Source organism: Panthera leo, chromosome E1, assembly GCF_018350215.1.
Source record: "Panthera leo isolate Ple1 chromosome E1, P.leo_Ple1_pat1.1, whole genome shotgun sequence".
In the NCBI taxonomy this organism is placed as follows: domain Eukaryota; kingdom Metazoa; phylum Chordata; class Mammalia; order Carnivora; family Felidae; genus Panthera; species Panthera leo.
The window spans coordinates 2,916,536-2,938,790 of NC_056692.1; the positions used below are offsets into that span (position 1 = coordinate 2,916,536).

Sequence of the window (22,255 nt, forward strand, 5' to 3'; positions counted from 1 at the left end):
TAAAATAAAGTACAGCGAAAGAGGGGCATTTAAAGTTGTAAACTTGTAGCAGCTTCCGGTTGTTTTTGGAACAAGATAGTAGAATATTCTAAGTATGAACATTGTAGGGGCTCCTGGGTGGCTCCGTTAAGCGTCGACTTCTGCTCAGATCATGACCTCGCGGTTTGGAGTTCGAGCCCCATGTTGGGCTCTGTGCTGACAACTCAAAGCCTGGAGCCCTGCTTCAGATTCTGTATCTCCCTCTCTCTCTGCCCCTTCCCCGTTCATGCTCTGCCCCCTCCCACTCAAAAATAAATAAACATACAAAAACACTGTAGACAATAAGAATGCTCTAGACATCATTTAACAGGAGAACATAGGCTTTAATTCTACAACTTAAGGTATCCCCTAATTCAATTGCACATTCGATGCAAGCTCTCTATTCCTGCAGTGCATTGCAGTGACAAATTGTGTAGAAAGTGAATCTTTGCAGTCACTCCCCGTGATTACATTAGATATGTTTCTTGCCTTTTCACCGAAACACACAACACTTAGATATGTTTCTTGCCTTTTCACCGAAACAACAAATTCCCCCCAAAACACCCTTGTTAAAACGCCTGTCAAAGCCTGAAGTCCCAAACCTCATCATTCCTTTTGCTTTCAATGTTTTCTGGACTCTGGAAGACTCCCTGTAGTTACCAAATCCATGAAGATATGCCCTACATCCTGGGATTTACTTTTGATGGTTCACAGGAGGGAGCATTGAGTTTCAGTGACAGTGATCAGAGGAAGTTGTACTTCTCACCCTCACCACCCTCCCTTCACCGGTGTCATTTAAATGCCAGGCTAATCTGGCGGCAGCATGCAAAAACCAAATAAGAAGGGCACAAGAGAATAACAGGACACTGAAATAGATCATGCTTGATTTAATAAGCATCTTAAAGGAAAAGGATGGGAGAGGGGAAGATGTTAGGGAAGCATGGAGAAGAGTGGTTGGTCTGTCGCACAGGGAAGGAAGTGTGGTGCTGTCCTCTAGACCTGGTGATTTTGAACAGGCTGTTCTTGTCCAAGGGGCAGCTGGATATATGGGACCAAAGTCAGGAGAGGGATTAGAGCCCAAAGGATAAGTCTGGAAGTCACTATATGGAGGTGAAAGCTGAAAACTTATGATACACCGGGAATACTAAAATGTTGGGGAGAGGTGCCTGGCTAGCTCAGTTGGTAGAGAGGTGACTCTTCATCCCAGGGTTGTCAGTTCAAGCTCCATGTTGGGCAAGAAGCCTACTTAAAAAAATAAAAATAAAAATAACACAAGAAAATGTGAAGTAAATAGGATCAGAGAGAGAGCTGAGCAAACTAAGGCTCCTGGAAGGCTCTGGAAGGTACGTACTGGGTGGAGCCAAGGAGCGCCTAAAGGGAAAGAAACCAAGAGGTGCTCAGATGTCGAAAGATTAATACATGGCCTCTGTCAGAAGTGAGCCCTGAGAAAACTCATTTCAATAACCTGGAACTTTACACATCAAACAGGTAGCAACGATTATATCTGGGGCACGGCTGGAATTAGGGTGAATGAACGTTTGAAGTAGCTCCATAAGTTTTGCACCCAGGTACTCACTTGCCTTACCTTCCTCTTGGCCCCTGTATAGCAGAGGGGAATAAATAAGGAAACAGATGAGGATCAAGACTTTCACCTTTTACTCTAAACATTTCTCTGTTAAAGATTCATTAAAAAGACTTTTGGGCCATTGGCCCTGGCACAGTTCTCTAGCTTACTTGCCGTCAGGCTTCAGGCAAGATTTAGCTAACGAGAGGCAGAAACAGTTTGTGTGGGAACTTGGCCCGAGAGAGAACCCAATGTTTATTTCCTTTCTCTTTCAACACTGTAGTTGTGCCCTCGGATGCCCTTTCATGGCTGCACCTCTCAGCTGATGGCACTCTTCCCTCCTTTGTCCCTTTAAGCCTACAGGTGGTAAGCACTTTCTGCCGTTGCCAGGCTCTGGATGCCCCCACCCCCCACTGTACTTTGTTAGTTCCCTTAATCCTGCCCGTATCTCTGTAAAATACACTCTATTGAATTCCTGTTGTTAGACCTTTTCGAGTGTGCCATCCATATTCTGATAGGATCCTCACTGATACAAACCATGTATTTATGTATTACGAGGGTTTAAAAAAATGCACAAAAAAATGTGTACATACGTAGAAAGTGCCAAGTGACAAAACCAGGTAACAAGTCGTTGCGAGGAACCTCAGCTCCCACATCTGTACACCAAGGGTTTTTGTGAAGATCAAACGAGATCCTGTCAAGTGCCTCAACGGGCGTTTAGTGAATGTCTTCCTATCGTTGTCATTGTTACTGTCACTGGCGAGAGTGTGGAAATTAAAAAATGTAGGCCTCCCACTCTGCTAAGAATTAAGTAAATCTAGGGGCGCCTGGGTGGCTTGGTCAGTTAAGCATCCGACTTCGGCTCAGGTCATGATCTCACGGTCCGTGGGTTCGAGCCCCGCGTCGGGCTCTGTGCTGACAGCTCAGAGCCTGGAGCCTGTTTCAGATTCTGTGTCTCCCTCTCTCTCTCTGCTCCTCCCCTGTTCATGCTCTGTCTCTCTCTGTCTCAAAAACAAATAAACGTTAAAAAAAATTAAAAAAAAAAAAAGAATTAAGTAAATCTATTCATTTATTAAAGAAAAAAGTGAAAGAAAGCCAAAGTAGGAGGGAGAGGGAAACTGAGTCCTGGACAAGGACGATGCTTCTCGTTCCGTTTCCCGCATTCAAAGTTCCTGTCTCCGTCACGGTTTATACAGGCACCGGGGAGGGCAGGCCATGGGACCTACCGTATTTCCAAAAAAAACAAAAACAAAAACAAAAACAAAACCCCAAAACCAAGAACTCGGCCCATTATTGAGCTACACAAGCTGGGGGGGTGCGAGGGGGAGCGGGGGAGGAAGGTACCGGAAGTTGGCTCGGCGGCCCCGCCCACGGGAGTGAGCCCCGCCTCTTCCGGGCTCCACGGGCGGGCTTTCTTTCGAGAACCTCTGGACCCGAGATCGTGGACTCCACGTGCGTATGGCTATCACGCGTCAGTCCTGACACCTTGTTTGCCACACCCTTTCGCCACCCTCTCCAGGTCTGACTCAGGCCGCGTCCGTGTCCCTAGCGGGCCCGGCCCAGCTGTGTCCAGCAGCGGCGCAGTCGTGCGACCTTGCGCGCCTTCCCGAGCCGCGCGGCAGGGCACACTCCCCGCGTACCCTCAGCCCCTCTCTCCCGGAGCGCTCGGCCAACGCAAAGCCTGGGACCTCCTCGATTATGTCATGCTAGCCGTTGGGGATGCAGCCCTGCCGTGGGCAAGCCTGTCCCTGAGCTCTTGGGGCTTCTGTTTACGGAGTGATAGACGAAAGTCAGATGGCCCACGTGTGATAATCCCTATAGGAAGGACGGTATAAAGGACAACTGGGAGGGGGCCCAGCTTCAGAAAAGGGTGATCAGAAGCGGGTGGGGAGCGCTGAGAAAGGCGGGGATCGAGACTGATCGGTCAGGAGCATCATCGTTCACGGAAATGAGGCCTGGCCCAAATGGAGATTTTGGGCTAGTGGGGCAGGTAGAGCTTAAAATGAATTAAAATGTCAGGTACTGATAAGCACTGGATTAATAATCATTTAAGTTAATCATACATAATTCTAAAGCTTATATTTTATAATTAATTAAATTTACATTAGTTGTAATTCACTTTAATTATGACTAATTAGGTTATATGCAAATATTAAACATTAAATTAGGCTTTCCTGGGTGGCTCCGTCGGTAAAGTGTCCAACTCTTGATTTCAGCTCAGGTCATGCTCTCAAGGTTCGTGAGTTTGAGCCCCGCATCCAGCTCTGTGCTGACACCACCAGAGCCTGCTTGGGATTCTCTCTCTCCCTCCCTCTCTCTCTCTCAAAATAAATACACTTGAAAAACAACCTAAATTAATTAAATAAAACAGGGCTGTCTGAGAGGGGCTAGTTCAGAAGGGTGGATCAAGGAAGTCCCTTCCAAGAAGGTGATTTCGCCAGGAATCTAAGTCACAAAAGTGCTAGCTGTGCAAATATCCACGTGAGAAAAATACCTTCCAGAACTGAGATTGACAAGTTAAGAGAAATAGAAAAGAAGCCAGTGTGGTGGGGCCTTGTGGATGAAAAAGAGTGTGGCATAAGATAGGGTTGGAGTAGTGGGCAGTGGCCAGACTAGGAAAGCCAGGTACTGGGTTGGAAGGTTTTACCACGTGTGACGAGAAGCCATGATCTCATTGATGCTGAAATATGCCAAGTGGCTGGTGGCTAGGGCGGGAGTGGGATTGGGGTGCTATTCAGGAGGTCCCAAGTGAGTGATCGTAGTGACAGATGGTAACAGGTGATGGAAGGATGTGGACAGATCCGGGGATATGTTTGGAAAGGGCTTTGCTGGCAGATTGGGTATACAGAGAGGGCTCAGAGAAAGAAGAATTAAGGTAGACTGTATTTTTGGCTTGAGCAGCTGGTTTGTTAGTGTTGACCGGAGGGAGAAAACTGGGAGAATAGCAGGTCTGGAGGACTGAGGAATCAAAATTTCTGTTTTGGCCAAAACGGACAATCATCTGTGTTTATGGCACATCTATGTGGAGATGTCACATAAGCATTTCATTTTATTATTTTATTTTATTGCTTTTTATTGTTTAAGTTTTGTTAATGTTTATTTTTGGGAGACAGAGACAGCATGAGCGGGAGAGGGCAGAGAGAGAGAGGGAGAGGGAGAGGAAGAGGGAGACCCAGAATCAGAAGCGGGCTCCAGGCTCTGAGCTGTCAGCACAGAGCCCGACGCGGGGCTCAAACCCACGAACCGCGAGATCGTGACCTGAGCCGAAGTCGGACGCTCAACCGACTGAGCCACCCAGGCGCCCCGCATTTTATTATTATATTTTAAAGATTTTATCTAGATGTAATCTCTCCACCCCACGTGGAACTCGAACTCACAAGAGTTGCACACTCCACTGACTCAGCCAGCTGAGCACCCCAGTCATGTGAGCATTTTAACGTGCTGCTTTGGAGTTTCAGGGAGAGTCAAGATTGAGTTAAGTTAGGGAATCTGTTGGCAGATAGCAACTCAAATAATATGAAATTGCCATTTTTGGTTAAAAGAAATGGTTGAATGTTGGCATTTTCAGTTGCTCAGTCTACCAGACGGTATTTAAAGCCACGAGTCTGCACAAAGTCACTTAGGAAGAGCATGTAGAGGGAGGAGAATGAAGGGCAGGTTCCCAGCAGGTGCCTCAGAAGGCAGAAGAGTGTCAGAAGAATGGTGTCATCTGACTTCCCCAGCTGGGCCCAGTCCGGCTCATCCTATAGATTTACACTTCGATGCTATTTTTCCCTGAAAGTCTTAATTCCTAAAGTGCTAGGTTGGTACCCACAGTCTCTTGGCCCTAACCACAGTGGCCCGGAAACGTTTGAGTCCTTGCCTGTCTCCCTCAATAAAATGTAACCTCTACAAGGGCGGAAATGGTTTCTGTGTTACTCATAGTTATGTTCCTAAGACCGTGCGTGGGGGCCCGGCGAGGAGCATGAGTCGAGAATGTCCCTGTTCCTACATTTTGCAGGATTAATTAAGACCCCCAAGCTTCCGTTTTTCAGAGTACCTCTGAACATGCTCCTCTCTCCCCCACCCCATCCCTAATGCCTCCAAAGCCTCATCTGTCTTTGGAATGTGAAATCAGTTTGACAGGTTATAGTGGGTGTTACTTTTTAGGAACCTAACTCCTCTCTCCAGTACGGGACACCTGCAGAGATGCCCTCAGTCCTTCACTTCTATGTCCGTCCCTCTGGCCATGAGAGGGCGGCCTCTGGACACACGCGGAGGAAGCTGCAAGGGAAATTGCCAGAGCTGCAGGCTGTCAAGACCGAGCTGTGCTACAACGTGAACTGGACAGGTTGGGCCACGTATCGGACTCTTGGGGGAGGTCTACCAGGCCGGGGGCCGTGTCTCAAGGTATCCTTGCCCTGTCCCTCCGTGCAGCCGACTCCCTCCCAAGCGCCGAGGAGATGAAGAAGCTCACGTGGCTCTTTGGCTGCCCCTTGTTACCGGGTGATGTTGCCCAGGAGTCCTGGCTCCGTTCTGACTCCAGCGACCTGCTGCTGGAGGTTGGGCCCAGGCAAGTGTCTCAGCCCAGGGCGATCCACTCCGTGTTCTCAGGCATTCCTCCCTTGCAGGCACACTGCCCACCCCTTCTGCTTCCATTCCTCTCCTTCCTCCCATCTCGATCCTTGGCGGATCTGTACTCCCTTCGTTCCGTCCTTCTCCCTGCCCGGAACGCCACACCCCACCCGGAAAGCCACTGAAACCGGGGGCTCTGGGGTCCTAACCATCCGGCCCACTCCTCAGGCTGAACTTCTCCACCCCAGCCTCTACCAACGTCGTGTCCGTGTGCTGGGCCGCGGGGCTGGGGGCTGTGGATCGCGTGGAGACTACCCGGCGCTACCTGCTCTCGGTGAGGCCCGAGATAAAGAGATGAGGTCCTGAACTTTACCAAGATAGTAAAGGAGAAACGGGGAGGAGCTCTTGGCTTTAGGCCTGTCCTGTTTGCAAGTTGTTCACTGCCTGAGGCTACCTGGTCGAGGGCTGAACGGGACGGAAGGCCAGCCTGTGCGCCCCTTACGTGGACTCGTGCCTGGCAGGGGCGTGTTGTTCTAATCAGAACACGGGCACCACGGAGACAGCAGTGGGCTGGCCCTGCGTGACTTAGAGGACCGGGGTGCACCATTTTGTCCACTCTTCAGCTCTCCGCCCCCTGCCCTCTGCGTGTGTCTCCGCCCCTAGTTTGCCAAGCCCCCTTCCTCTGAGACGAAGACCCTGGCTCTGGCTACCCTGCATGACCGGATGACCGAGCAGCACTTCCCGAGGCCCATCCAGAGCTTCTCCCTTCGGAGCATGTCAGCACCTCTCAACGGCCGGATCGACATCCTGGCAGAGGGCCGGCGTGCCCTGGAAAAAGCCAACCAGGAGCTAGGTGAGCAGGGGTGCCCGGGAGGCAGGCCCCGGCGAGGCCAGTCGGGATGCCGGGACCCGTGACGGTGGGGGCCCGCACCCCACCGTCCGCTCTTCCCGTGGTTGTCTCCTAGGCCTGGCCCTAGACTCCTGGGACCTGGATTTCTACACCAAACGCTTCCAGGAGCTAAAGCGGAACCCCAGCACCGTGGAGGCCTTCGACCTGGCTCAGTCCAATAGGTGGGAAGGAATGGGGGCCATCCTGATGTCTGAGCCCGTGGAGGTTGGAAGGGGAGGGCGCAGGGACTCGCCTTCACGGCTGTCTTTTGGCACGGGGGCGTCCCCGAGTCTGTCTGGGGGCCCGGGCTCCACGTCCATGCAGTCGTCTCCATTCACGTCTTGACACCCTATTCGCTTTGAGTCTGAGCGGTTCACAGTGAAAGAACGTTTGAGGCTTGTGGGCTTGGGAATCTGGCGTGACCTGTTATCTGAGTGAGGGCTGGCTGTACCGTAACAGTTGCTGACGCTGGTGAGGAGAGCCGGCACGGTGTGCGAAGTGACCCGTGTTTCTACCGGCCCTCCCCCCGCTCCCCCGTCACCCCTGCAGCGAGCACAGCCGACACTGGTTCTTCAAGGGCCAGCTCCACATGGATGGGCAGGAGATGACGCACTCCCTGTTTGAGGCCATCATGAGCACTCAGGCGTCCTCGAACCCCAACAACGTCCTCAAGTTCTGTGACAACAGCAGGTGGGCTGGGTCCTAGGCTGGGGTGGCCTCGGGTCCAGGAGAGGGGAGGCCCCAAGCCTTCACGGGGTAAGCGCAGACCCCAGGAAGGAAGCAAGGTCCAGAACCAATGTGTCCACAGCGCAATCCAAGGGAAGGAGGTCCGATTCCTACAGCCAGAGGACCCCACGCGACCAAGCTGCTTCCGGCAGCAGCGGGCGCTGAGACATGTCGTCTTCACGGCGGAGACCCACAACTTCCCCACAGGTGAGCTGGGTCCTGGGGACAGGTGAGGGAGCTCGGAGGGTAGGGTAGAGTGAAGGTCCTCGGCTGGGTCTGGGAAAACAGACAGGCTGGTTGTCCTGAGTTTTAATGGGGTGGGCAGGGCTGGGGTCTCTCTCTGTGGTACCCATACCTCTCCCCCGTCTCTTTACAGGAGTAGCCCCCTTCAGTGGGGCGACCACAGGCACCGGGGGCCGGATCCGAGATGTCCAGTGCACGGGCCGTGGCGCCCACGTGGTGGCTGGGACTGCTGGCTACTGCTTTGGAAACCTGCACATCCCAGGTCCTGCCTCTTTGCTCCCTGCCGTCCCTTCCCTGTTCCGGCAGGCCTGGAGCACCTCTGTTTCTTAAGGTCATCCTGGGTGCCTTTTCTTGGGAGGCAGGGCTCCAGTGTAGCTGGCCTTTCACGGACTGGGGCCGTGAGGACTCTTAAGCCCAGGGGAGACCCAGGTGCCCAGATAGGCTTTGCAGAACTGCAATGTTCTTTCTTTTTTTTTAAGTTTATTTATGTTTTGAGAGAGACCTCAAGCATGAGTGGGGGAGGGCAGAGAGAGACGGAGAGAGAGAGAATCCCAAGCAGGCCCCGCGCTCTCAGCACAGAGCCCAACTCACGGCTCATGGAATCATGGCCTGAGCCAAAACCAAGAGTCTGATGCTTAACCGACTGAGCCACCCAGGCGCCTCCTGCAGTTTTCTTTATAAAATAGCATCTGCTCAGCAACGAAACATGGTGTTGGGTCAGTCTCAATGATCACCACCTGCCCCCAAAGTCTAATTTCTTAGAGAGCCCTAAGAACTCTGATCCCAAGACTCAAGAAAGGCTGGTGTGGGAGGTGGGGAACAAGATCGGCGCTTAATCACAGGCTCTACACCTCCTTGAGATAGAACTTCCAGAAGCAGGACATTCCACCCACCCGGCGGTCCTTGGTGGATTAGACTCTTCCCAAAGGACCCTGGCGCCTCTGTCGTCTTTTTTTTTTTTTTTTTTTTTTAACGTTTATTTATTTTTGAGACAGGGAGAGACAGAGCATGAACAGGGGAGGGTCAGAGAGAGGGAGACCCAGAATCTGAAGCAGGCTCCAGGCTCTGAGCTGTCAGCACAGAGCCCGACGCGGGGCTAGAACTCACGGACCATGAGATCGTGACCTGAGCCGAAGTCGGCCGCTTAACCGACTGAGCCACCCAGGCGCCCCTGTCTTCTGTCTTTACAGCCAACCTTCCCCTTTCCTTCCAGGTTACAATTTGCCCTGGGAGGACCCAAGCTTCCAGTATCCTGAGAACTTTGCCCGGCCCCTGGAGGTCGCCATTGAGGCCAGTAATGGGGCTTCTGATTACGGCAACAAGTTCGGGGAGCCAGTGCTGGCAGGTGAGGCCGGGGGTGTGGGGGTTAATGGGCACCTAGTACTAGAGGGGGGGTGGGGTGAATGACTGAGTGAGCGCTGGGTTGTGGGGGGCGGTACTGACTGGCCTCTGTCCCCACTGCCTGTGGTGTCCACGCTCCAGGCTTCGCCCGCTCCTTGGGCCTCCAGCTCCCGGACGGCCAGCGGCGTGAGTGGATCAAACCCATCATGTTTAGCGGGGGCATTGGGTCCATGGAAGCTGAGCATGTGAGCAAGGAGCCCCCAGAGCCAGGTAAGAGCCCACCCCCCTTCTCCATATCCAGCCGGCTTTGTCCGCAGCACCCAGCAGCTGCTGGAGGGGAATTTAGAGGCTACGCTAGGGTTCGTTTTTATGTGTTTATTATTTATACACACACACATATTTTTTTTTTCTTATTCTCAAGTTATTTAACACACACTATGGTCTTGGCTTCAGGAGTAGAACCCAGTGATTCATCGCTTACATACAGCACCCAATGCTCATCCCAACAAGTGCCCTCCTCCGTGCCCATCACCCATTTTCCCCACACCCATCAACCCTCAGTTTGTTCTCTGTATTTAAGAGCCTCTTACGGTTTGCCTCCCTCTCTGTTTATATTTTTCCTTCCCTTCCCCTGACGATCAAGGGGTTTGTTTTTAATCTCCCAGCTCCTGTGTCTTCTCCCCAGTGTAGGTTTTCAAGGCAGGACAGCGCTTTATGCCCATGGGGCCGTCTCCGTCTGTGTTGCCCCTGTGTGCACCTGTTTCCTTCTACCCGCCAGGGGCCTGCCCTGCTAAGTCGAGGCAACCAGCGCTGTCCTCCAGGGGCTTTTATCTGCTTGCTCGGTTCAGGTGGGCAACCATTTGTCAGGCCCCACCCTGTGCCGGATCGTGGGGTACGATCAAGATACGAACCAGGTCCCGTGTATTGAATAGGTGACCCCGTCACATGGTTCAGAATTTAAAAGGCAAAAAAGGTTATACAGCAAAAACTGTCCTTCCCTTGACCTCCAGCCACCATGTTTCTCTCCCTAGAGATAATCACTGTTAACCAGTTACTTGCGTACCTTACTGGAGATACTTCCAGCATATATAAACAGACCTGGGGTGCCCAGGTGACTCAGTCGGTTAAGCACCCGACTTTTGATTTCGGCTCAGGTTATGTTTTCACAGTTCGTGAGACTGAGCCCCGCGTCGGGCTCGATGCCGAGCGTGGAGCCTGCTTGGGATTCCCTCTCTCCCTCTCTCTGCCCCTCCACTCATGCGTGCTAAAAGGAAAGAACTTGTTTAAGAAAACAGACCTATATGGGGGCACCTGGTATGCTCAGTCAGGTTAAGTGTCCGACTTCAGCTCAGGTAATGATCTCATGGTTTATGAGTTCGAGCCCCTTGTCGGGCTCTGTGCTGACAGCCCAGAGCTTGGAGCCTGCTTCCGATTCTGTCTGCCTCTCTCCACCCCTTGTCTGTTCCTGCTCTGTCTCTCTCTCTCTCAGAAATAAATAAACATTAAAAAAAAAAAAAAAAAAAGGGAAAGAAAACAGGCCTATATGTATATTTGTCCCTTTTTTTAGATAAGGAACATATGCGCACACTTCTATTTTTTAATAAAATAGAGATATAATTTGTGTATCATAAAGGTCACCCTTTTTTTTTTTTTTAATTTTTTTTAACATTTATTTATTTTTGAGACAGAGACAGAGCATAAACGGGGGAGGGTCAGAGAGAGGGAGACACAGAATCCGAAACAGGCTCCAGGCTCTGAGCTGTCAGCACAGAGCCCGACGCGGGGCTCGAACTCACGGACCGTGAGATCGTGACCTGAGCTGAAGTCGGACGCTTAACCGACTGAGCCACCCAGGCGCCCCAACATATTTTCAAGACTCATCTGCACCAGAGCATGTATTAATATTTCTTTTTTTTTTTTTACAGTCAAATGATACTCCGTTATGTAGACTTATTGTGTTTATCCATTCCTCAGTCCGTAGACATTTGAGTTTCTTCTACTTTTCAGCTGGTGTGGGTAGTGCTGCTATAAATATACGTGTACACGTTTTTCTCTCTTTCCTTTTCCTTTTTTTTAATGTTTATTTTTGAGAGAGAGAGAGCACAGGTGGGGTAGGGGCAGAGAAGGGGGAACAGAGGATCTGAAGCGGGCTCTGCACTGACAGCAGGAAGCCTGATGTGGGGCTCGAACTCACGAACCGTGAAACCATGACCTGAGCTGAAGTCGGACACTCAACTGAGGGAGCCACCCAGGGGCCCCAAATATATGTGTACACGTTTTTCTGTGTCCACACGTTCTCGTATCTCTAGCCTGTATAACTAGGTGTGGAATTGCTGGGTCACTTAGTCACTATGTGTAACTTTTTTTTTTTTTTTTTTAACAATTTAATGTTTTTTTATTTTCATTTTTGGGACACGGAGAGACAGAGCACGAACAGGGGAGGGTCAGAGAGAGGGAGACACAGAATCTGAAACAGGCTCCTGAAACAGGCTCCAGGCTCTGAGCTGTCAGCCCAGAGCCCGACGCGGGGCTCGAACTCACGGACCGCGAGATCATGACCTGAGCCGAAGTCGGCCGCTCAACCGACTGAGCCACCCAGGCGCCCCTCCATGTAACTTTTTGAAAAATGGCCAGACTGTTTTCCAAAGCAGCTGGACCCTTTCACGCTCCCCCCAGCAATGTAAGAGGGTTCTGATTTCTCCACATCCTCACAAAGTCTTGTTGATCTTTTTTGATTCTAACCATCCCGTGTCATAAAGTCGTGTCTCGTTGTGGTTTTGATTTGCATTTCCCTAATGACTGATGACGTTGAGACTCTTCATATGCGTTTATATGTCTTCCGTGGTGAAATGTCTGTCTGGATTCTTTGTCCATTCTTTTTTAAATGAATTAATTTATTTGTGAGAGACAGAGTGTGAACGAGGGAGAGGCAGAGAGGAAGAGAGAGAATTCTAAGCAGGCTCTATGCCCAGCGCAGAACCCAATGCGGGGCTTGATCTCACAACTGAGATCATGACCTAAGCCGAAACCCAGAGGCAGACACTTAAGCTACTGAGCCATCCAGGCACCCCTCTTTGTCCATTTTTATTTTATTTATTTTTATTATTTTTGTTTATTTTTATTAATTTTTTAAATTTACATCCAAGTTAGTTACCATATAGTGCACTAATGATTTCAGGAGTAGATTCCCGTGACTCATCCCCTACGTGTTCTCCTTAATACCACTTGCCCATTTAGCCCATCCTCCACCCATAACCCCTCCAGCAGCCCTCAGTTTATTCTTTTTCTTTGATTATTTTTAAATGGTTTTTCTTTAATTTATTTTTGAGAGAGAGAGAGCATTAGTGGGGGAGGGGCAGAGAGAGAGGGAGTCACAGAATCCCAAGCAGGCTCCAGGCTCCGAGCTGTCAGCACAGAGCCCGACAGGGGGCTCGAACCCACAAGGTGTGACCATGACCTGAGCCGAAGTCGGACGCTTAACTGACTGAGCCACGCAGGCGCCCCAGTTTACTCTTTATATTTAAGAATCCCTTATGTTTTGTCCCCTTCCCTGTTTTTATATTATTTTTGCTTTTCTTCCCCTATGTTCTTCTGTTTTGTATCTTAAATTCCACGTATGAGTGAAGTCATATGATACTTGTCCTTCTCTGACTAATTTCGCTGAGCATAGTACCCTCTAGTTCCATCCATGTTACTGCAAATGTTAAGTTTTCATTCTTTTTTACTGCCAAATAATGCTCCATTGCCTACATATACCACATGTTCTTTATCCATTTGTCTGTCGTTGGACATTTGGGCTCTTTCCACACTTTGGTTATTGTCGATAGTGCTGCTATAAACATGGGGGTGCATGTGTCCCTTCGAAAGAGCACACTTGTATCCTTTGGATAAATACCCAGTAGTGCAATTGCTGGGTCGTAGGGTAGTTTTATTTTTCATTTTCTGAGGAACCTCCATACTGTTTTCCGGAGCGGCTACACCAGTTTCTTTGTCCATTTTTAAATTGGGTTGTCTTTTTTGTGTAGTTATAAGAGTTTTATATATTCTAGATGCTAGACTTTTATTGGGTAGGTACATGATTTGCAAATATATCCTATTCTGTGGGTTGTCTTTTTACTTTCTTCGTGGTGTCTTATGAAACCCCAATGTTTTTAATTTTGGTAAAGTCTGGTTTATCTATTTTTTCTTTTGCTGCTTATGGTTTTGATGTCATGACTAAGAAATCATCGCCTAAGCCAAAGTCCTTAAGATTTACAGCGGTGTTTTCTTGTAATATTTTTTATAGCTTTTAACCCTTACGTTTAGGAAGTCCTAAAGATTCACAGCTGTGTTTTTTGTATATTATTTTTATAGTTTTTAGCTCTTACATTTAGGTTTCTGATATGTTTTGAATGAATTTTTGTATATGGTGTGAGGTAGGAGTCTAACTTCTCCCTTTTATATGTGGATATCCAGTTGTCCTAACACCATGTTTTGAAAAGACTGTTCGTACCTTCTTGAATTGTCTTGGGACTCTTGTCAAAAATCAGTTGGCCAGGGGGTGCCTGGGTGGCTCAGTCGATGAAGCGCCCGATTTCGGCTCAGGTCATGATCTGGCAGTTCATCGTTTTGAGCCCCATGTTGGGCTCTGTGCTGACAGCTCAGAGCCGGGAGCCTGCTTCAGATTCTGTGTCTCCCTCTCTGCACCTCCCCCGCTCACGCTCTGTCTCTCTCTCTTTCAAAAATAAACATTAAAAAAATTTTTTTAAAGAAAGGTCAACAGTATTTCCTCTCTGGTAATACAAATAATACTGCAGCGTTTAATGTCGTACATAGGTGACTTTGCGCCTACGTGAATAAATCCGGAGCGTGAATTCCTCAAAGTGTATTTATCCAAAGAACACTTGCGTTTGTAATACTGATTGCTGTCCCGGTCTGTCTGCTTCCCTGTATCCTTAACTTATTCGTGCTGACGCTTGTGTGGGATCCTGACGCCGGTGTTCAGACTCTGTCTTCCTTCCTCTCAGGCATGGACGTTGTAAAGGTTGGGGGTCCCGTCTACAGGATCGGAGTCGGGGGTGGAGCCGCCTCGTCTGTGCAGGTGAGGAGAGTAGCTCAGATGCAGCCTCCGGGACGTTGTGGGGCCCTGTGCGCAGGTGGGGCGTGAGCTCCCGGACCCCCTCGCCTGAGCTATGCCATGCGTTCCCCCAGGTGCAGGGAGACAATTCTAGTGACCTGGACTTTGGGGCTGTGCAGCGGGGAGACCCGGAGATGGAACAGAAGATGAACCGTGTGATCCGGGCTTGCGTGGAGGCCGCCAGGGGGAACCCCATCTGCAGCCTCCACGACCAGGGTGCCGGTGGCAATGGTGAGAGAAGGGGTTCGGACAAGGGTCCCGGCCGCCCCGGGCTCTTGCGAGATTCGGCTCAGAGAGGGGCATCGAGGATCTGCGACTGGCCGCCCGGCCCCAGGTCCCATCCTCCACCCCCTGTACCTTCTGGAGAGGCTCCGCTTTGGGGCGTTGGGAGCCTGCTGCCCTGGGGTGGTTGGTGGTGAGGGTGTGGAAGTGATCCGTGCGGGACGCACAGCATCGGGGGCTCCCTGGGAGGCCGGGCACTGTCCTCTGTTCGCCGGGTCCCGACCGTGGCCAGGTCACCACCTTCCCACGCACCCTCTCACCAGGCAACGTCCTGAAGGAGCTGAGTGACCCGGCTGGAGCTGTCATTTACACCAGCCGCTTCCAGGTGGGCCTTGTCCCCCCGGGCCTGGCTGCCTCCCCGTCCCCGCCGGCCCCCGCCATCTTCTGGCAGAAACGTGAGCCTGGGGAGTGCCCACCGACCTCTTCCTTTCCTCCTCCCCCGTGGATGCAGCTCGGGGACCCGACCCTGAACGCCCTGGAAATCTGGGGGGCCGAGTACCAGGAGTCGAATGCTCTTCTGCTGAGGCCCGTGGACCGAGACTTCCTCAGTCGTGTCAGCGCCCGGGAGCGCTGCCCAGCTTGCTTTGTGGGCACCATTACCGGAGACAGGAGGGTGAGTTGGCCGCGTGGGTGGGCGCGGAACTGCGGGGGGTGGGCTGGAGCAGGGGGTAGGTGCGGGGAGTGGGAGGGTAGGAGTCGGTGGCTCACAGACTGGGAAACGGTGGGGGGGGGGGAGAAGGAAGGGCGGGCCCTCGAGGGGAAGTCCAAGCAGAGGGTGGAAAACGCACCTCGCTGCTTTCTAGAAGTGGCCCCTGCTGGGCCTCACAGTCTCATGCCCTCTGGGCCACGTTCCCATGGTCTGTAGATCGTGCTGGTGGACGATCGGGACTGTCCCGTCGGGAGAAATGGCGAAGGGGACGCCCCCTCGCCCCCGACCCCTGTGGACCTGGAGCTGGATTGGGTGCTGGGCAAGATGCCTCGGAAGGTGCGTGTGGGTGGGTGGGAGGGAGGCTGGTCTCCCTTCCCCACCCCGGCCCTTCAGGCTCCCCCTTTGCCGACGTGCGCCTTCTCACCCGTGTGCCCGGGTGCTCACACCCCTGCCGCCTTCTGTGTCCTAGGAGTTCTTCCTGCAGCGGAGTCTCCCCGTGCTGCGGCCTCTGGCCTTGCCCCCGGGGCTGAGTGTGCGCCAGGCTCTGGAGCGCGTCCTGAGGCTGCCTGCTGTGGCCAGCAAGCGATACCTCACCAACAAGGTTTCCCTGCACCCCTGCTCTGCCCCTCGTCCCCCGTGCCCTTCCCTCTGCTCACCACCCTGGCCTCCCACTCTTTGGGATTGCCGAGGGGGCTCATCAGGCCCAAGGGAGGAGTGACGGGGCCCGGCGGCCACCCTGATGGCCTGGCGCCCCGCGCCCCGGCGTCCCTGTCCCTTGGCCTCTTGCCGACCCTGCCTGGTCCCACAGGTGGACCGCTCCGTGGGCGGCCTGGTGGCGCAGCAGCAGTGCGTTGGGCCCCTGCAGACCCCTCTGGCCGACGTGGCGGTTGTGGCATTGAGTCACCAGGAGCTCGTAGGGGCTGCCACGGCTCTAGGAGAGCAGCCGGTCAAAAGCCTGCTGGACCCCAAGGTTGCCGCCCGACTGGCTGTGGCCGAAGCCCTCACCAACCTGGTGTTTGCTCTGGTCACTGACCTCCGGGTGAGTCCCCTGGGGCTGCAGGCCTCTGCGATGCCCCTCCGTCCACCGCTCACCTTTTCCTCTTGCCCTTCGTGCCCGGGACCTCCCGGTCCCTGTGCCCCGGCCCGGTCTCCACGCGGCTGTCCCTCTCTAATGCCCGGTGTCCACCGCTCCCCAGGACGTGAAGTGCAGCGGGAACTGGATGTGGGCGGCCAAGCTCCCGGGGGAGGGCGCGGCTCTGGCCGACGCCTGCGCGGCGATGGTGGCGGTGATGGCGGCCTTGGGTGTGGCGGTGGACGGTGGCAAGGACTCCCTCAGCATGGCCGCCCGGGTCGGCTCTGAGACCGTGCGGGCCCCCGGTATGGCCTGGGGGGGTCCCGGGGAGAGCGGGGCAGGGCCTGCGGAGCGCGGCTGGCACCTCACCGTCTCACTCCTTGCCCTGCAGGGTCGCTGGTCATCTCGGCCTATGCTGTCTGTCCGGACATCACAGCCACCGTGACCCCGGACCTCAAGCGTCCTGGGGGCAGAGGTAAATGTGGATGCTTCCCCCTCCTCGCCGCGTCACGTGTTCGGGGGTCTGTGGGTCCGTCCGCGTGCCGGCCGCTTTGGCACCCGTGAGTGCGTTGGGGAGTCCCGAGCCGCTCACCTCCCTCACCCCTTCCCCGTCTCCCCAGGCCGGCTGCTGTTCGTGCCTCTGAGCCCCGGGCAGCACCGGCTGGGGGGCACAGCCCTGGCCCAGTGCTTCTCGCAGCTGGGCGAGCAGCCCCCGAACCTGGACCTTCCCGAGAACCTGGTGCGTGCCTTCCGCATCACACAGGGGCTGCTGCGAGGTGAGCGGGACCCTGGCGGAGCCGGTGTGTGTGTGGCGGATGCGTGGCGGGCGTTCCCCGGCTGAGCTGGCGAGGCTGGGGCAAGAGGGATGCGGCGTCCCCTCTCTCTGGTTCCCACACGTGGCCTGCTGGGTGAGGGCGCGGGGCCGTCAGGTTTGGGCCCTGAGCTTGCTGAGCGTTTTTCTCCTTCCTCCAGACCGTCTCCTCTGCTCAGGCCACGATGTCAGTGACGGGGGTCTCGTCACCTGCCTGCTAGAGATGGCCTTTGCTGGGAATTGTGGGATAGAGGTGGACGTGCCTGCCCCTGGGGTCGATGGTGAGGAGCCGGGGGTCTGGACTCGGGCCTGGGTGGCCTGCAGGGTGGGCCCCGTAGACCCCATGTCCTGTGAGAAAATGGAGCATCCCCACCCCCGTTCCCTGAGTCCTTTGCCATCTCCCTGACCACTGAGCCAGGTGAGGTCCCCGCCCCTGCCATCTGAGATGTCCCGAGACCCTGAGGCCACATCCTTGGTCGTGGTCTCCCAGGCCTCACCCCACCCCTGATCCTTGCCTGCACTCACTCGGCCCTTAGCCGCCCCCCCCCCCCCCCCCCCGCCCCCGGTTGTACCTCCGCATCCCCGGTGGCACCCTTGTCACCCTCCCGCCCCCTCTGTTCCCCCAGTGCTGCCTACACTGTTCGCCGAGGAGCCGGGCCTGGTGCTGGAGGTGCGGGGGCCCGACCTGGCCCAGGTGCTGAAGCGCTACCGGGACGCCGGCCTGTACTGCCTGGAGCTGGGCGCCACGGGCGACGCTGGGCCCCACGCCCTGGTGAGGGAGCGGGCAGCGCCTCGCGGGGGGCCGCGGTTCGCCTGTGCCGGCCCGGGGGAGGGGGGCCGGGTTGGACGTCCTCGCTCTGGCCTCTCCCCGTAGGTGCGAGTGTCCGTGAACGGGGCTGTGGTTCTGGAAGAGTCTGTGAGGCAGCTGCGAGCCCTCTGGGAGGAGACGAGTTTCCAGCTGGACCGGCTGCAGGCCGAGCCGCGCTGTGTGGCAGAGGAAGAGCAGGGGCTCAGGGAGCGGACGGGGCCCACTTACTGCCTGCCCCCCGGCTTCCCCAAAGCTTCCGTGCCCCGAGAGCCTGGTGAGGCAGTGTGTGCGCAGGCATGGCTTCCCGGACACCGGGCCGGGGTGGAACCCACGGCCCGATGCCAGGGCCTGCCCTGGAGCCGCGTCTGGGGGGATGGCGGTGGGGAAGGAGCCCTCCGGCCCAGAGACCCTCCTTCACCCTCCAGGTGGTCCCGTTCCCCGGGTTGCCATCTTGCGAGAGGAGGGCAGTAACGGAGACCGCGAGATGGCAGACGGCTTCCACTCGGCCGGGTTCGAGGTGAGCGTCGTCGTCAGCGGGGCCGGGGCTGGGCCTCGGGCTCTTTGTCCTCCTGAGCTTCCCCTCCCCGTCCTGGCAGGTGTGGGACGTGACCATGCAGGACCTCTGCTCTGGGGCGATCGGGCTGGACACGTTCCGCGGCGTGGCCTTCGTGGGTGGCTTCAGCTACGCGGATGTCCTGGGCTCTGCCAAAGGTGGGCGTCAGGCTTCCGCCCACGGCCTCCCCCGCCCATTCCCGCGGAGGTGCCTTAGCTCCCTTCTTGACCGAGAATTGGCCTCTCTCCTCCCAAGTCCGGGGAGAGAGAGCACATTGACTCTGGGGCGGCTGCCAGCACAAGGCCTGTGGCTAACCGACATGAGGTGTGGGAGCGCTGGGTGGCACATGACTCGACCAAAGGGCACCACTCAACACCAGCAGATCGTGCTGTTAGAAAGCCGGCTCGGCACGGCCAGGTCTTTGTTTTCGAGAGAAGCCAAAAATCCAGATTTTTTTTTTGCACAAAATCTTGTTATTTTTAAAAACGTTTATTTATTTTTGAGAGAGACAGAACGTGAGCGGCGGGGAGGCACAGAGACAAAGAGAATCCCAAGCAAGCCCCACGCTGTCAGCACAGAGCCCAACTCAGGGCTTGAACTCACAAACCATGAGGTCATGACCTGAGCCGAAGTCAAGAGTCGTCAGCTTAACTGACTGAGCCACCCAGGCGCCCCTATATGAAATTTTACGTTTTATTTTAGGGGGCAGGGGAGGGGCAGAGAGGGAGGGAGACACAGAATCCGAAGCAGGCTGCAGGCTCTGTGCTGACAGCACAGAGCCTGATGCTGGGCTCGAACCTGTGAACCACGAGATCGTGACCTGAGCCGAACACTTAACCGACTGAGCCACCCAGGCGTCCCACAAAAATCTTATTTTTAAGTGTTAGGCAGTGAAATAAGGCGTTGCACATGCCCCGCTGGCCAGGCAAGAACTTACGGGCCATCTCTGGTCCAGGACTTGGCAACATCTGATTTAAGCAGATAAACCTATTTCTTCCCCTTGGATTTGCCCTGAGTTTGCGTGCACGTGTGTGTATTTTGGGTGCTGGGAGGGGCGGGGGTGGCGGTCATGGCAGGGCTGGAACCGGAAAGCAGCCATCCGCTTCCGTTCCGGGTCCCTCCGTGACTTCTGTGTTCCCTGCTAGGGTGGGCCGCTGCTGTGACCTTCCACCCGCTGGCCGGGGCTGAACTGAGACGCTTCCGGAAGCGGCCCGACACCTTCAGCCTGGGCGTGTGTAATGGCTGTCAGTTGCTGGCTCTGCTGGGCTGGGTGGGAGGTAGCCCCAGCGAGGAGGCAGAGGGGACGGGCCAGGACTCCTTGCCGGCCCGGCCGGGCCTCCTGCTTCGCCACAACCTGTCTGGGCGCTTTGAGTCCCGCTGGGCCAGCGTGCGGGTGGGTCCTGGGCCGGCCCTGATGCTTCGAGGGATGGAAGGAGCTGTGCTACCCGTGTGGAGCGCTCATGGCGAAGGTCGGCCTCCCGAAGGCAGGGGAGGGTCTGGCCGGGTGGGGGGCAGAGGGGAAGCTGTGATCTCACTTCCCTCCTCCTCTCCCCACCCCCCCTCCCCAGGTTACATGGCTTTTTCTTCTCCGGAACTCCAAGCCCAGATTGAGGCCAGGGGCTTGGCTCCACTGCACTGGGCCGACGACGACGGGAACCCCACGGAACAGTATCCCCTGAACCCCAACGGGTCCCCAGGGGGCGTGGCTGGCGTCTGCTCCCTCGATGGCCGCCACCTGGCTCTCATGCCTCACCCTGAGCGGGCTGTGCGGCTTTGGCAGTGGGCGTGGCAGCCTCCTCCCTTTGACGCTCTGACTACCTCCCCCTGGCTCCAGCTCTTCATCAACGCCCGAAACTGGACCCGAGAGGCGGGCTGCTGAGCAGGGGGGCGTCGTGGGGGGCACCCGGGCCCAACGGTCTCAGCCCGCCCCATCCCCATCTTCAGAAGCACCCCCACGTCATCTCCACAGACGTCTGGGACAGACGAGGACCAAAGCGCCAAAAAAAACACCTCAGCTAATGTTACTAATCAGCCCGCTTTCGCCTTACGTTGTTGGATGTGTTCCTCTCTGCCATAGTTTGTTCTTTGTGGACCTGGGAAGGGAAGCCGTGTGTGGTTCTGAGGCAGAAGCCTGCCTGCGGCAAGGGGGAGGGTCCCATCGCCCCAGGCCACTCGGCCCACTGATCGAGGCGTGCCTCCTGTCTTCCTCCGGGCTCGGGGGCATGTTTTACGTGCCCCTTCCCCATACGTGGGATTGTGGGGCTGGGGGTGTGCGAGAGCACGCAAGTCGGGGCCTGAGTGTTCTCATCAGAAAAACTGCAGAAAGAAGCTTTCGGGATTTCTCTTTTCAAAATGTAGTGCTGGGCGCCTGGGGGGCTCAGTCAGTTAAACGTAGGACTTCAGCTCAGGTCGGGATCTCACAGCTCGTGGGTTCGAGCCCCGCGTCACCGCGTCGGGCTCTGTGCTGACAGCTCAGAGCCTGCAGCTGCTTCACATTCTGTGTCTCCCTCGCTCTCTGCCCCTCCCCCACTCACCCTGTTTCTCTTTCAAAAATAAATAAAACCTTAAAATGTAGTGCTGTGTGGTGCAAGCAATTGCGGACGTTTCTGCAAAACCGGTATCCAGCTGTGGGGTAGGGCTGCCCCAGTGCGGGCCTCTGAACTCAGCATTTGCTTCTAGATTTAGCAGATCCCTTCCTGGCAGAAATGGGCAGCACCTGCTTCCCTAGGATTGAGCCTTCAGTATCCAGTCATTCGGTCATTCATTCCATTAATGTTTGGTGATTAGCTACAGGGCCGAACACGGTCACTGCTCCCAGGGGTCTTCTGGTGTGAATAGAATTTAAAATCACAGCTATAGGGGCACTTGGGTGGCTCAGTCGGCTTGGTTTTGCCTCAGGTCAGGATCTCACAGTTTGTGAGTTGGAATCCCTAGTCGGGCTCTACAGGCAGCCCAGAGCCTCTCTCTCAGAAATAAAGAGTATAAACAATATACCAGGAACTAAGGGTGTGTTTGGCATTTTAAATGTATCTAAATTATGTCTCACAAGAATTCATCAAGATACTTGAGAGGCTACCCTCTTTGTTCTTTTGTTTTTGGCTTTTTTTTCTAAAGGTAGAGTTAAGGTTAAATAAATAGCCTAGGGACACACATCTACGGGCGAGCCGGGAGGCAGGGCTCGTCCTACAGCTGCTGCTGCCTTCCTGCAGTCACGCGGGAGGCGGCGGGACCCAGAGTAATGCTGACAGCCGTCCATCGCCTCCTTTGCTTACAAGACTGTGACTGTGTGCAGAGGTCACTTCCCCAGGACTTGTGCAACTGGAATGCGTTTGCCCCCTGGAGAGTTCAACAGCCTTATTTAGGAAATTTCATTCACCAAGGGGCGCCTGGGCGGTTGATTTCAACTCCGATCTTGGTTTCAACTCAGATCATGATCTCACGGTTCGTGCGTTCAAGCCCCCGAATCGGGCTCCATGCTGACAGTGTGGCGCCTGCTTGGGATTCTTCCCCACCCCCCTCTCTCTCTCTGTCCCTTCTCCATTTGTCCTCTTTCTTTCAAAATAAAAGAAGAGACGGGGCACCTGGGTGGCTCAGTTAAGCGTGGAACTTCGGCTCAGGTCCTGATCTTG

The 22,255-nt window shown here is 54.7% G+C and overlaps 1 protein-coding gene across 4 annotated transcripts; it reads left to right on the forward strand.

Annotated features, from left to right (window-relative positions):
• Positions 1 to 2,980: 2,980 nt before the first annotated feature.
• Positions 2,981 to 21,034, forward strand: PFAS (phosphoribosylformylglycinamidine synthase). 4 transcript variants are annotated; one of them, XM_042916202.1, is made up of 28 exons: positions 2,981 to 3,034; positions 5,732 to 5,912; positions 5,999 to 6,134; positions 6,365 to 6,470; positions 6,800 to 6,989; positions 7,102 to 7,207; positions 7,575 to 7,715; positions 7,834 to 7,958; positions 8,128 to 8,256; positions 9,208 to 9,339; positions 9,477 to 9,605; positions 14,342 to 14,415; positions 14,526 to 14,682; positions 14,997 to 15,058; positions 15,185 to 15,346; positions 15,599 to 15,718; positions 15,852 to 15,983; positions 16,191 to 16,421; positions 16,579 to 16,759; positions 16,846 to 16,929; positions 17,075 to 17,230; positions 17,427 to 17,546; positions 17,892 to 18,037; positions 18,140 to 18,347; positions 18,499 to 18,590; positions 18,670 to 18,784; positions 19,772 to 20,095; positions 20,195 to 21,034. In XM_042916202.1, the coding sequence occupies exons 2-28, from the start codon at positions 5,771 to 5,773 to the stop codon at positions 20,503 to 20,505; spliced, it is 4,011 nt and encodes a 1,336-aa protein (XP_042772136.1). In that variant the 5' UTR covers positions 2,981 to 3,034; positions 5,732 to 5,770; the 3' UTR covers positions 20,506 to 21,034. The 4 variants fall into 4 exon arrangements, with proteins under 4 accessions (XP_042772136.1, XP_042772137.1, XP_042772139.1 ...); XM_042916203.1 differs by having other exon boundaries at positions 2,989 to 3,101; XM_042916205.1 differs by having other exon boundaries at positions 2,999 to 3,034; positions 5,753 to 5,912.
• The last annotated feature ends 1,221 nt before the right edge of the window (positions 21,035 to 22,255 follow it).